General features: G+C 40.9%; 1 protein-coding gene across 2 annotated transcripts in view; it reads right to left on the bottom strand.

The window, feature by feature from the left end:
• Nucleotides 1-10225: 10225 nt before the first annotated feature.
• The window catches only part of Nxpe3 (neurexophilin and PC-esterase domain family member 3), a 48645-nt gene continuing 43176 nt past the window's right edge, over nt 10226-15694 (bottom strand). For both annotated transcript variants that reach the window (XM_028760258.1, XM_028760259.1), the window contains exons 5-6: nt 15007-15213; nt 10226-11735 (exon numbers count right to left, since the gene is read on the bottom strand). In XM_028760258.1, coding sequence (XP_028616091.1) covers nt 11185-11735; nt 15007-15213 — 758 coding nt within the window. In that variant the 3' untranslated portion in view covers nt 10226-11184. The remainder of the gene's footprint in view (nt 11736-15006; nt 15214-15694) is intronic.

The following is a 15694-nucleotide window of genomic DNA, read 5'->3' as shown; positions in this document are numbered from 1 at the left end:
TTTACATTATATACACATACACACACATGTATATATATATGTGTGTGTATATATATATATATATATATATATATATATATATATACTATGTGTGTGTGTTATAAAAAAATTAAAAGAAAAAAATGATCATGGCATAGAGACTTTGGAAACAAATATGGCAGAGCTTCAACAAGTTATACACAGGTCCAGTAAAGTGGCTCAGTGGGTAAATCACCTTCTTCAGTGAGTTCAAATCCCTAAAACTCATAGTGAAAGGGGAGAGAACTGCCCTCTGAAAGTTGTCACCTGGCTTCCACTGTAGTATGCACACACTCAGACAATAATAATCATTCAAATCAGCTTCAAAAGTTATGTACAAAATTACCATATGATCTGGCCATTCGGTTTCTGGGTATCCAGCCAGAAGTACTTAAAGCAAAGACTTAAACAGATACTTGTCAACACAGGCTCATAGCATAAAGCTCATAACTTTGATGTCACATATAATTTTTACCATAATTTTTTAAAATATTTTGAAATATTTAAAGATATACTGCAAGAAAACTTCTCTTGTGGAGAAAAGAACAGAAATGGTCTCTTCTTTGACAGCCAGTAGTTTTAAAATTCTTGACAAAGATGGAGAAAGAAGAGAGTACAAAGAGACAAACAACTAGAGAAAAGTTGAGTGTCACTTAAGTACAAAGACCATTTACTGAGGGGCATCTTGGTGTTGTTTTTGCACTTTTGCTTGCCCTATAGAGAGTTCCTAACACGTTTATTTCCTAAACACCCCCTCATGAACATTTAATACTGCAGATGTTCTACACAAACATCTGCATGCCATGGCTGCTTGCAGGGCATGTGGAGGATGTGCATTGTAATGGCTTAAGGTTTTTCCCTTAAAAAGGCCAAAAAGGTCACAGAAAGAAACAATATTTGCCCTCTTGAAGTAATGTTACCCATGTGGAAAATGCACACATTATAGCATGAACTCCTCTCCACGGGTGCTACTCAAGATGCCAAACTTAACCGAAATAATCAGAGGGATGAGAGTGCTCATAAATTACGCCATGCATTGTGTTCTTAGCTATCCAAGTAGACTCGTTGGAGCCTGGAGGGAACACAGGCTGGAAAGAGTCTGTGAGTAGTTTCTACCAAATAACCCGGATAGCAAAGATGTAAATGTTCTCATATATTGCCTCATGGAGGCTACCTATGAAAACAGACCACTCAGTCAGCTTATTAGCTCACTCTGAAACATCAGGGATGGTGCAGACAGGTGGGTGGGTTTACTCGAGGCTCCCTTCATAGGCAGCAGCACTGGGTGCTGTACTTGGGGGAGGCGGAATGTTCTCCCAACGTTTATCTTTCCAACATGGAAGAAAAACTCCTGAGAAGGGCAAAAGGAAATTGGTGACAGGATAGCTCTTCCTATAATCTCTGTTACTGTTTCTAAGAAGGACATAGAAAGTAAATGGCCATCTCTTATCAAATCCTGAGGGCAGCTACTCTCCTGTGGCTCCACTCTCTGAGGTATAAAGCACTCTCCTGTGGTCTTCTTCAAATGTGAATTATCATGGCGGTTATCAGGCAAGCTGCATCAGTTAACTATGAACAGAGAGTAGGTGGTGGCCAAGACTCAGTCAAGTAGTAGAGTCCTTGGGAAAAAGTTGCCCGCTTTATTGGCACATTTGTGCAACTGGCCTCTCCCATTGGCACACTCGTGTAACTGGCCTGGTGGCAAATCTAGGTTCTACCATTTAATTCTATCTGGGGGACTCTGAGTCAACTGCTCAGTTCTCTCAGGTCTATGAAATATAGCTCAGTACACTGTACCTCAAGTGGTAACCTAAGGAAAAGCTGAGCTCTTGCAAGTTCAGCTCCTAAAACAAATGCTTATAAATGTTAATTTCAAGTCCAGTATTTGCTCCAAGAAATGCTTGGAGGCCTCACAGTTCCAAACTGAAGGAACACAAAGTGTTTTGATCAGAAACCACAGATGTGAGTTCAAATGAGTTTCTTCACCCACCCACCATTCAGATGTGATGCTGTCTGAACCCGTGAAAGATTTCGTAATCCTGAAACTGTCAGTGAGCTGAAGGCTGGATTCCCCTCTTAGATGTGTTCATGGCCTCTTCCCATGAAAACAATGGAAATTCAATGTATTTGTTTAAAAGAAAAACCCCAAATCACCAAAAACTTTTGGTTCATAAATTATAATTATATTCCTGTAAGTAAACTTCAAAAATTGGTTAAATTAAAAGTTTTGCAAACCTTAGAACTCTCTGAATAAAACATCCATTTCCCATACTGACAATACCATCCAAGACAGAAGATCCCTCTTAGATCTCTCTTAGAAATAATCACCCGCTCACCCTCAGGACTTCAGCATCAAGCCAAGATCAAAAGGTGAAGTTCAGCATGGGCCTCAGGATCTTCTTGGTAAGCTGAGGGCAAAAGATCAAGAGGCCACCATATCAGTGTCAGCCAATAGCCAAAAGGAACCAGTCTTCAGGAGTGATCTGTGGGTGGTCTCTGATCAATTAGAAAGCCTTCCTGGAGATCATGTTCCAGAGAGACTGCAGCTTTTAGGAAGGTTACTTTCTGTGTTCTGAGAATGGGATCTTTTTCAGGACAAAGAAAAAAGGGACAGGTTTGCCCCCTTTTCCTTCATAAGCCAAAATGGTCAGCATCTTAATAGCAGTTATGCTGACCCTGGCCCTCCCTGTAACCTAGGCGGAACTCCACCAAGTGTACCACCACAGCATGTGTTATACACTGACTTCCTACAGGGACTCATCAAGGCTTGTCACCTGTGCCCTGCCCAGCTGTGTCCTTAGCCTACAAAATGATAGAGAGATGCTAGAGGGAGTAGAAAGATCATTGTATTCTAAAGCCAAATAGAAACACGTTCCCATGACATATTCCTTAAGCTTAACTGCAGCAGGGATAACTATTTGAGAGAAGGGACCTTGGACATTTTTCTATCTTGTTATCCAAACTATCTACTGTCCAGCAGTGGTTCTCGACCCTCCTAATGCTGTGACCCTTTAATACACTCCCTCATGTTGTGCTCACCCTCAATCATAAAATTATTTTTGTTTCTACTCCATAACTGTAATTTTGTTACTGTCATGAATCGTAATATAAAAATCAGATATGCAAGATATCTGCTATGTGACCCCTGTGATAGAGTTGTTCAACCCCTCCAAAGGAGTTGCCACCTACAGGTTAAGAACCATTGAACTAAGAGAAACAAAAAAAAAATTCCACAAAACCAGAGACTAACTTCTTTAGATGCCAGATTCAAATTAAGAATGTATTGCCAAGTGCTTAAAATTTACATAATAAATGCCACATCCTCTTTGGGTCAACTCCTTTGCCTGATACAGTCAGTTCACTAAGGCGAGCGTAGAGAACCTCTAATCCATTCCGTCTAGAAACATGCTTTCACGTGGACAAATCTTTTAAACATTTCCCATAGACTGTTATGATCCTGTAGGCTCTGCCAAGCCATCATCAGATCAATGGTTTTCCCTCATTCATAAAATGGCCATTCATAAATTGTAGTCTCATAGAGGTAATATGAGAATTACCTAGGGTATGTTATAAAACATTTCAATCTACTCAAGATATATTTTTCCATAAAGAAGCAGTTTCATAAAGCCAAGTGTGGCAGTGCATGCCTTTAATCCCAGCACTCAGGAGGTAGAAGTAGGGGGATATCTGAGTTCAAAGCCAGCCTGATCTACAGAGTGAGTTCCAGGACAGCCAAGGTTACACAGAGAAACCTTGTCTCAAAAAAAAAAAAGTAGTTTCATGTTTACCTTTATAAGAAAGTATACCTTTAAACCCACCCATCAAAGCTCCTGGGAAATTTCCACCTTAGGTACCACCATTTTCCATCACTAGCTTAAGATAAATTCATACATCAGATATACAAAGTCAACAATCTTCATCACCCATCAAATGTACCCTCCACCAGTATCTTCCTGGGCCTTTAAAGGCTAACAGACACGACTCAAGCTATTACCAAAATAACAAAGCATCCTGCATCCCCAAAACAACAAACAAACCACTGTACCACAATATGTTGCCACAAAGCAAATGTTAATACTTTATAAACAGCAGATATCTAGCTCCCAAGGAAAGACTATGGGAAAGGAACTGGTTGGGGACAGCTTAGCTCCTTAGATATCTTTTCATATTGAATATCAAATAATAAAAGTGTACCTTTTATTGTAGTTGAAGATTCAAGTCACACAAATACGTAAAAGCAAATCAACTGTTTCCAGCTGTAAGCAATGATAATGCCCCCAAGTATGTGAGAGCATCAGAAGACTGATGGGTTTCCTTTTGAGGTTACATGATAAAGAACAGTTAAGAAGCCTCTTTAAGAGCTCGCCGTCTGACCTCGTGGCAGGAGGAGGCCAGTCCTTGGCCTTGGCCTCCTTTTATAGTGCTGGCTTTCTTCTTGCCAGCTAAGTGGGCAGAGGGGGCGGGGAAGCCCAGCACGCCTAAAATACACCCTATGCTCATCCTCGGGTTCGATCAGGGGTGCGTGGGCACCGAGAAGGGCCAGAGGAGGCGAGGCAAGCAGCGAGGACTAAATTTGTGGACTTTTTCCACACGCTGGAAATTCCCAGGCCAAAAAGATACCGACCCGAGTCGCGGACATTCCCCGCCAGGGCCAGCCCCAAGACCCGGACTGGAACCGCGCGGAGGACTGAGGCCCCGCAAAGCTGTTTTCAGGACGCCTGTCTCCGGTGCCTGGGAATCTAGGGGATTAGGCCTCCTCGTTAGAGCTTCTACGAATGTCCTGTTTTCACTGTGGCCTCATAGGCGTGGAAACGGAAAGGTCTGGAGGATTACTTCCCCCAGTTGAACATGGTGAGCATGGCAGTCTGAAAGCGGCATCTCTGTTGTGTGTTCCTCATCTGCAACATAAACGAAGCAGGGCTCCTTAGCTGGAGAACTGCTAGCACAGGTGATGGGAAAGAGGTGCTAACTGCTGGCCAGCCATTGCACAACACTGAAGGGGTTTCTCCTGACAGCATCCAGTTTCGCTGCTCGGTTTTGGAACCCTCATTACAGTGATTTCAGAACCGTTTCTTCTTTTCTTTCATCATCTCCAGGCATTCGTTGTTACAGTCTAGTTTTGTGATTACGTAGGAAACACCCCCCTGTCCTATTGGGGCAGCAAGAAGGTTATGTTCATCTACATCATCAATTCAGATCCGTAAAGTGCCAGAGACTTGACTACCTCTCGGTTGGCTAAAAAAAAAAATAGTAATGAAAAGGAAATTCTCTATGTCTGTAATGCATCTCGGTTAGCATATTTTAAAAAGTAAATATTCTAAAATGAGTTTATGGCAATTCTCTCTCAGAGAAGCCCACATCGAAAGACATGCCCCCCTTTGTCGAGGGCTTCTTTTTCTCTTAATCCTCATGCTTAAAAATCTGTATTTAAAATGTCATTTAATTTAAAAAAATTATAAAATTTTAAAGGTAAGTGCACTTGAAAGAACGGGTTAAACTGAACTGATGATGCACACTTTTGCTTCCCTAGTTTCTGTGTCTCAAACTTCTGCCTCAACAGCTCTCTGGTCTTCCACCGCCTGCTATCTACCCCAGGATTCCCAGGTGCTCCCAGCACTAGGGTACTGCCCACCCACTTCGAAAGAGGAAACAGCAACCAAAATCGTGTTTATTGCCCGCCTCCCATGTCGCAGCCATTCTGAGTGCACTAGGCCTAAACTGTAGAGTAAACCAACCCTGAATCCTCAGCAGCTGTGTAGGAGACAGTTCCCTCCCTCGAGGGTTTCTTTCCCTGCCCCTCTCCGCGACTGTCATTCTCTTCATCTGGGTCCAGAAATAGGAGACTCACTTTTTAGTTCTTAACATCCCGACAGCAGCAATTTCCCCTCCCTCCCTCCTCTCAGTCCCCCGACCCCTACCCCACCCACTCCTCCTCAGTTTCTCTTCAGAAAAGAGCAGGCCTCCTCTGGATATCAACCAGTCATGGCTTATCAAGTCGCAGTAAGACTAAGCACTTCCTCTCCTACTAAGGCTGGAGAGGACAACCCAGTAGGGGGAAAGGGCCCTAAAAGCAGGTAACAGAGTCACAGACAGCTCCTGCACCCACTGTTAGGAGTCCCACAAAAAGACCAAACTACACAACTGTACATATATGCAGAGGGTCTAGGTCAGTCCCATATAGCCAGGTTGTCTGTTCAGTCCAGGAGACTCACTTCTTCATGTATTCATGAATATGTAAAGGCTTACCACATTTGTTCTTGCCGAGGACTCTGATTTATGAATCTGAAACGTATTTTCTCTAGCCAGGAAAGTCTGTCAAGTGGCATATATATGTGTATGTGTACATATGTATGTGTATATGTATGGATGTATATACACACACATACACAGTATTTTTTCTGAGTAATAAAATGAATCACATACATTCGAAGCATGAAGTCTGTTCTATACATGCTAAAGCTCACGTGTACGTGTGAAGGAGAATGTGCAGGTGAGTGCCCACAGAGACTAGAGGAGGGGGCTGGATATCCTGGAGCTGGAACCACAGACATCTGTGAGGCGCCTCATGGCAATGCTGAGAACCACACTTTGAACCCTCTCCCCTCTCCAAGAGCAGCACATACTCTTAACAGCTAAGCCATTTCTCCAGCTCCGAGAGGTTAACTTCAATAGCATAACTTGTAGGAGGTATAATTCCCATAGAATGTTTTTATTATGGACTTTTCCTTTCACAATACAATAGCAAATCAATCATTTCCGCTCAACCGTGTGTGTGTGTGTGTGTGTGTGTGTGTGTGTGTGTATACCAGATGCATGCAGTGCCTGCAGAGGCCAGAGTCATGTCGTGGTGGGGATCCAACTCCTCTGCAAGAACAGCAACTTCTCTTAACTGCTGTCCCATTTCTCCAGCCCCACAAATTCATACTTTATTTCAACAAAAATGTATATAAACCAATTTTAATATTTTGTTATAAGCCCAAACATCCAACCATAATGGCCAACTGATGTAGTAAAACTGTTAGGAGATAGCACCATGTTAGGCAGGCCTTTATAATTATTAAGGCTATTTAACATATAAAAACATTTAAACTGTAGGTAAAAAATTTTTAAGGCCCAAATTACAAGTCCTCTGTAATTCTAACTCCACCAATTTGGGTGCTAGGATTTATATTATAATCTGTGGATGCTCAACTCCGTTATAGAAAAATGGCATAGTATTTGTGTATAACAAGCAACATTCTCCCATATACCTTAGATCATCTCTAGGCTACTTACCACACCTAACAATATGTTAATTTTATGTAAGTAGATGTTACGCTTTATTGATTATTACATGACATAAAAAGTCTGTACACATTTAGTACAGATGCAGTATTTTCCCAAATGTTTTTATCTGAACTTGGCCGAAGCCAGTAATATGGAACCTAGAGATAAAGAGGATCAATTGTATATGATTAAAAAAAAAAAACAGAAAGAAAGAAAGCCTATCAAAATTCTAATGTTCATTGTACTTGGATAGACTGTATAGACTGTATCCTTAATTAAACCTGTGTAGTTTTTTAAAATTATGATTCCCTTTTTATTTATTATGAGAAATATCTATTTAAACATTTTTATCTGACAGGCTGACATTCACAAGTCTATGGGACTAATTAACCTATAATCAATTTTTCATAAGTTTGAAAAGCCCTTATCTGAAGTCCATGAGACCAGAACTGCTAGATTTTTAAATTATTTTAGATTTGTGAATGTTTGTGTGTGTATATATGTGTGTATGTGTGTATGTATGTATACATGTATATATTCACATATATGTATAATTCATTAATGCATAACAAGCCGAAGTAGGAAATATTTGTCTTATATGGACTTTACATATATAACATGAAATTTTTTTCTATAACATTTAGTATGTCTGGCTTCTTAAAATGTATTTCTAAGATCTTTTTTTAATCCTTATTGCATGTATTTGAGCGTTTTGTTTTATTTTGTTTTGAGACAGTGTCTCACCAAGTAACTCTTTGTTAGTATAGAACTATATAGACAAGTATATAGACAAGGCTGCCCTTGAGTCCACAGAGATCTGCCCACCTCTACCTCCCAAGTCCTGGGATTAAAAGCAAATGCAATACCAGACTTTTATTCTTTGTGTGTGTATGTGTGTGTGTGTGTGTGTGTGTGTGCCTGTGTTTCTGTGTATGTCAGTATGAGTGAACACCACATGAATGCAGGTACACTGAGGGTTTGGATCTACCTGGAGTGTCAATTACTGGTGGTTTGTAAGTCACTTGGCTTGGGAGCTGGGATTCAGACTTAGTCCTCTGGAAAATCAGAAAGCACTCTGAACGCTGAACCATCTCCCCAGCCTCATAGCTGTCATCTGAGTGCAACTCATCATGTAATGGCAAGTGAAACTTTTCTACTTGTGATGTCAAGAATTCAAAAAGCTGTATATTTGGGAGGAATTGGGATTTTCAGATCAGAGATGCTCAGCCTGTGTCTAACTGCTCTGGGAAATATTTAGGTAACATTTTAACTTCTATAAAAATTTCTACACCAGAGCGTAAAAGGCCAAAGAGAGATAAAGGTAACTAGAAGGACTTCAAGAGACGGTGCTATCAAATTGTCAAGACCTTGTGCCATCAAGCGGAAAAGCAAAGACTAAAGAAGGTTACAAGAAATCAGCTATGGAAACAAATCACTCTAAAGAAATGGTGGATGGTGCTTGATTTTAACTGGGAAAGTAACTCCTCCTTGCCCACCTCCCAGAAATCCTCCCAGGGAAGTGTTGAGAAGTTCTCAAAACACAGTCAAACCAGTTGTAGCCAGGCAGGGCATGGACTCCATGTACATGAGTCCAATTCTACCTTGAGTTCTTCCTGTAAAGAAATAGAGCCAGTATCACCTAAACTATTAAATCATGGCCAGAATTAAGTGCTTGATAAACCCTTGAAATAACAGATAAGCAATGCTACTTCTCTAGATCAATCTTTTCTTTGTCACTGTTTCTCAAAGTGTGAAACCCTAAAACCACATTAGAATCTCTTGGCATTTGTCACAAAGGTGATTCATTCCATAATCCCTGGAGGTATGGTTCCTAACTCATTATTCTCAAATACTGCAAGCTTAAAGATGATTCAAAATGACCTTTTTGTTTTGGTTTGGTTTTTTTTTTTTTTTTTTTTTTTTTTTTGGTTTTGGTTTTTGAGACAGGGTTACTCTGTGTAGCTAGCCCTGGCTGCCCTGAAACTCACCAAGCTAGCCTCAAACTCAGAAACCCACCTGCCTCGGTCTCCCAAATGCTGGTATTAAAGGTATGTGCCATCACACCTGGCTTAAAATGAGCTATTTAACCAGGCTGGTGGCACAGCCTTATAGGTCCAGTTACTGGAGAGGCTAAGGCAGAAGGAGGAAAATTCAAAGTCTGCATAGGCTACAAAGCAAATTCAAGACCAGCCTATGAACTTATGGAGATCTTCTCTTAAAATTAAAAGTTTAAAAGAGAAAGAAAGGAAGAAAGAAAGAAAGGAGGGAGGGAGGGAGGGAGGGAGGGAGGGAGGGAGGGAGGGAACTGGGGGTTTAGCTCAGTGGTACAATACTTATCTATCACAGTCCCCCTGTAGGTTCAAGCTTCAGTATTTGCAAAAACTAAGCTAGCATAATACATTTAACTTCACTGGTCCTAAATTCCAAAACCAATTATATTTTATAAACATAAAACAAAATATTTTATAAACTTAATGGTCCTCAACAGTAGGAAAGGAATAACTTAAGTCCTTTCCCTTAAGAGCCCAAATTATCGATTTCTGAAGGATGCATATTTTTCTTGCTTTAGCATCTGTGTTCATTTCCCAAGCCAGCCCAGTGTTTATACAGGTCTGTTCAGAGAAAGCAAAAGTAAATTATAACCTCTCATAATGCAAAAACTACTTATCAAATGATCCTAAATTTAATTTAAAAACCATTTGATATTAATAAGACAATGTCCAATAAAATGACCAATCCTGTTATTTTGGGGGTATCTAGAAATGGGGTAGGAATGTAACTCAGTTGATAGAGCAACTCCCTAGTGTGCAAAAGACCCTAGTCTTCAACCACAGTCCAAAGAGCCAGAAGGAATAGCAGACAGCTAAATAGTGGCTTCTTACATGCAAGCATGAGACAGTCTGTATGTATACTTTATGCCCAAATCAAGAAATACTTGTCATGAATTTTAATGTCTAATTTTATTAACTTCTGGTCTGGTTTCATGTCTGATTTCGGCATATATTTCATGACAGCCAAAAGCAAAGAGAAACATTTGGAACTGCTGAGGGGAGAAACCCTACAATTTTATGAGAGCCAGTGACATTCTTTACATAAAAATCAGTTCTTAAAACCCACAAGCTTCGGAACATAAAAATAAACTTCTATTTACATATTTGTTTCCAAAAGTGGTTATCCTATAATAAGAATTCATCACATAAAATTTAGCTGAATCAAGTAAGAAATAATTCGCCGGTGCCCATACCAATCCAAAGCAGAGACTGTGTGCTCTTTCGTTTTGCTCCTTTCCAGATAAAAGCAGGAAATTGTTAATATCCTCATATAAAATTCTGACCACACACATTGGCCTTTACAAGTAATTGAGAAAAAAAAAAAGTCAATAGAAACTCCTGAGATACAACAGTCTTCATTGTGGCCACAGGAACCGCTAGCAATAATCCCTCTATTCCTGAGGAGGGAACTTTATGCTATTCATGAAGACGTGTTCAAATGTCCTTTACCAAGTAAGCAACAAACATAGCACTGCCAACCAAATCTATCTCTTCTGTTCACATCAAAACATCCCTCATAGGCATCGACACAGTCACCCCCCACTCCAGAAGAAGCTAGTTCTTAACCACTCATTAGCATCTTTGGTTACAAGGGGAATACAGTGTGTAGATGTGTAAGTTAGAGCTTTACAATGGCTAAATCAAGATGGAAAAATCCTATAGGTAGATACAAATGCAGTCCACACTGCCTAAGTTCATTACCAGTCATTATGCAAAGTACAGCTCTTTTCTGAAATGTCCCACAAGTTGAGAGTATCCATTTCCCAATGCAGTCGATCACAAATTTTCTATGCTGCAGGTCAACTGGAAAGGTCACTGATTGTGATTGCTCCAGTGAACTTGAGGATACCTAAGTCTCCAAGGGGCATACGTAAGATAGGAACATGTCCAGCTGGTTCTTCACAATAACTTCATCTGGATGCAGCTTGTGGGGTAGGTGATGAGCCAAGGTCATCTCCCAGGCATCAACAAGGTAGACTCCAACCCCTGAAAACATCCTCCGAAGAACAGTGTCCAGTTGAAAGTTGTACCAGTCACTGTTGTAAAGGCTCACCTCAGGCCCCAGCTCTTGAGCATTGCCTGTCCGGATGACAACCACAGTCTTAGGACTTCGATCCAGGAGTTGGACCACTGCTCGTCGGATGTTCCTGAGCCTCCGGATATAGACTTCCAAGGGGAATGTGCTAAAGTGAGACCATACAGCTATGGCCACCACTGTGTTCTTCCCTCCCACAATACTGTTCAGTTCATTTGCCACATAATGGAGCTCATTACTGAAGACGCTCGTGAAGCGGATGGGTGGACCATGACAGCGATATTTAAGCAAGATGTTGTGTTTCTGGTCCACTGCAAGGAAGGGACCAACATTCTTGGGACTACCCAAATTAAACTCCACTAAATCTGAAACAAGGAAAAACCAAATTCATGAAAACATTCCATCTAAACACATATATTCTAAATATTCAAGTGGCTTTCAAACAGTTTTAAAAATAGAATTACAAGAAAGAGGCTCAATGGAAGTTTAACAGGAATACCTATTGCCTGTGTCACATTTTGAATCAATGGACCTTTAGTCTAGTGCCATCATTATTCAAATCATGCCATCACATAATAAGCAATATTATCAGTTACAGTCTGCGCATATCTAAGATGATTACCTCTGTTAAGCCAAGAGTGCAGTTGACGTTCATATTTTATCCTTCTCATAGATGAGCAGTTCTAAGACAGGGTCTGTAACTTCTGTTTTATGAGCAAATTTCAGTAACTACACATATCTTTTTGAAAATGCTGCCATTTGCAACAACATGAATAGGCCCGGAAGGATGCCACATTAAGTGAAATAAACCCGACACAGAAAGAAAAATACACCATGGCCTCTCTTCTGTGTAGTAACTATGAGAGTTTAACACTCAGAGAGTAAAAACTCACCAAAAGCTGGGGAGCTTTGAAAGGGAACAGGAGAAATTAATAAAAGACACCTATTCTAACGAGGAAGAGTCAGTTTGTGAGACCTAGCATACTGAGGTACATTGTGAGGCCCAGGACAATGGCTATAGTTGATAATAACATACTTTAGAATCTCCCAAAGAGATTCCAAATGTTGTCACTGCCAATAAATAAGTATATGAAGTTACAGGTATGATAGTTAGCTTGATAAAAATCATTCTATCAATAGGTCCCAATGTACCCTCTAAATACGCGGACTTATTTATCAATTAAAATAAATTTTTAAGCCAAGAATGATAGCATATGTTTGTAATACCATCACTTAGGAGATTAAATAAGAGGTATTACTGAGTTTAAAGCTTCCCAGGGCTACAGAGAGAGAGATCTTGCCTCAAAATAAGTAAACAAATATTTTTTTAGAAAGAAAACTAATCTAAATTATACTCCTGAATTTAAAACAAAAACAAAAACAAGAGAGCAGGTTCCTTGTTCTTCCAATGTGCAAAAGAAAAAAGTGGTTATGTTCCTTTTGGCTTTTAAGTTTGCCCCCATAGTGAAAACCTTATAAGAAAACTTGTCTGGCATAAAAAATAACAAAGTTAAGTGGGGCGTGATAACGCATACCCTGATCACTAGGAAGGCAGAGGCAGATGGATCTCTAGGATCATGAGGCCAGCCTGGTCTACATAGTGAATTCCAGGCTACCCAGATGGTGATAGCATGTCTCAGATAAAAGAAAAAGAGAGAAAAGTGTGTGTTGGGGGCAGGAGGTGTCAGTAGCACAAATTAGAAATCTTTTCACTCCCCCCCCTTAAGCTGTGTTTCACGGCCCAGTTCCTACAAACTCTACACATATGGGAAGCTGAGGCAGGAGATTCCTCACAAACAGAACCAGGCTGATATATAAAGCAACCTGCAGGCTAGCAGGAGTACACAGTAAAGCTTGTCTCAAACTAAATACACACACACACACACACACACACGCACAGTAAATACTGACAATGCCATTCTGTTCACACTTCCTTGGCAACTCTACTGTGCCCACTTCCCTTCGACAGGTACCAGAAATCAGATTAGACTATTCCTATACTCCCCTTAAGGGCTAAGGCTGGTTTCACTCTTTCTTCGCTAGCATGCCCAGCTTCTCCTTTAGACTCTCCTGCTTGACTCATTACTATTTTGCCTCCAGAGTTAAAGTGGATAAAAGTTCACACTAGCGTTTACTTTTGATAAAGATCGGACACCCACACGAGGCTTTATTTTATCAGATGAAAATCTGTCTGTAAAGGGTCTTGTGGAAAATGATCAGAACAGTCCATGTGATCATTGCCATTACAAAGGAAATATCAGGCCACGTCATCAGAAATTATGAAGAGGCGGCTGCAGAGGCCTTGAAGGCCTGCGGGGTCAGCACCAGGGATTAGCCAGCATCTTGCCACATGCTGCTTCCTCCACCAGAGTTGTAGTTTAGGCTTCACTAACTAGAATTCAACCATATCTGCTTCAGTGAAAAGAAAACAAACAGAACTGACTTCCTACCTTTGGGGGTTAAAAATCTGCTTCCATTTCTTTTAAAAAGTAAAATTAGACATGATGAAAAAGCATCAGAAGCAATTCACACACAAAACAATGAGAATTTATATTAGAATGAATGAATGAATGAAATCAAAAAACCTCCGTTTACAGGGCTGGAGAGAAGGCCCAATGATTAAGAGCTCTCACTGCTGTTCCAAAGATTCTGAGTCCAATTCCCAGCACCCACATAGCAACTTATGACTATATGATGTTGTTTTCTGGTGCACAGACACACATGCAAAGTATTTGTGTGCATTAATAAATAAATCTTTTTTTTAAAAAACTCCATTTACAACCATTAAAAAAAAAGTCCCCACACAAGTTGAGCAGAAGAAGACTCAATCAGTACTCTCCATTCAAGCACCTGAGGCAAATCTGGGAGGCAGCTTGGAGGGGCGGGGAGCCAGAGTCAGGTCTCTCAGGCTAGTGAAAGACTCTGTCTCACAAAATGAGCTGGACAGAGCCTAAGAACAACACTCAAGGCTGACTTCAGCCTCCATACGCATACCTTCACACACGCCCACTTCCACCCATACACACAGGTACACAAAAACACACAAACAGTTCCCACACCACCACCTATTCTTTAACAAGTAAGGGCACACACTTAAAGGAAGAAGACAGCGCCTCCTGGGGCTGAGTGGTAGGTCTCCAACCAGTACAGTCTTACTCTGCATCTGAAGTATAGTCTTAGAGGGAGGCTAAGAATGATGGACCTTGCCCAGAGCCTCTCAATAGCAGCCATCTCTGTCTCAATAAGAGGCCCCATGGATGCCTTGGCTACACGGATACATTTAGCTGCTTCCTTCCAGTAAAATCCTGTACAGACCTAGAATGGAGTCATATGGAACTGGAAAAGAGATAACCAGCAGCGGCCAACAGTTTCTTGATCCAGAATATTAGAGGTGGCAGAAACCTGTGAGGCAGCATAGCGCAGCTGTCTAATCTGACACGGAGAAGGAAGCCCTGAACAGAGCATGCGCATGACTCATCCTAGGTCAGAGAGAGTGTCACTATCTCCCGGGGTTAAGATGCTTCTTTACGGAGAGATCCCCTCCTCACCTGACTCCTCTCTTCAGGCTCAAAAGTGAGTCTGTTCATCTCAAACACATACTGGGAACAGTCAGGAAACCAAAAGCAAAGCACCAACCTGGAACAAATGCAGTGAGGTATTCAAACCACTGCCTGATTGTTGAGTCACCGAATAAATATACCATTTTTCTTTGCAAGCATTCTGTAACGTTGTCGGGGTCATTAAAATGGCGCATCTTAAACCTCCTGGGCCGCCACCGGTTTTTGTAGAAATGTCCAGAAGGAAAAACTCCTGAGCCTTGAGAAACTTCTAGGTCATCAGTTTCTACAAAGAAAAAAAAAAAGGGGGGGGGGGGGAGAGAATCTATCATAAGATTCTGAAATTTATCACCAAAATCAGATACAAAAAAATGTTTTCAGAAAAGAAAAAAAAAAGGGAGAGAGAACTGTATCCACGTATTTGCTGGCCTGTAAGCTTAGAGGCAGTACTTCCTGTTGTCATAGCTTGAAGAAATCCCAGGCATTCCCCCAGACACTAAAATGGGAAGATGAGAAGTGGGGGTTGGGGGGCTATTGGAGGGCACCAGGGGCAAAGAACACTTCAGGCATTCCTTCTGTGTATGTGTGTGTTCAGCGAAGTTCAAAATAAAGGAAGACAAAACCCAAGGAAATGCATCTACCCAGTGTTATTTCAGAATGGAAGTAGTTTTTATCCTAATGCCTGAAAGCCAAATGATAACTTAATCTCACATTAAGTTATATATAGGAGATAGACACACACACATACACACACACACACACAGACA

The sequence above is a fragment of the Grammomys surdaster genome, unplaced genomic scaffold, assembly GCF_004785775.1.
Source record: "Grammomys surdaster isolate TR1022 unplaced genomic scaffold, NIH_TR_1.0 126398, whole genome shotgun sequence".
In the NCBI taxonomy this organism is placed as follows: Eukaryota; Metazoa; Chordata; class Mammalia; order Rodentia; family Muridae; genus Grammomys; species Grammomys surdaster.
This window is presented reverse-complemented; position numbering and strand designations above follow the sequence as displayed.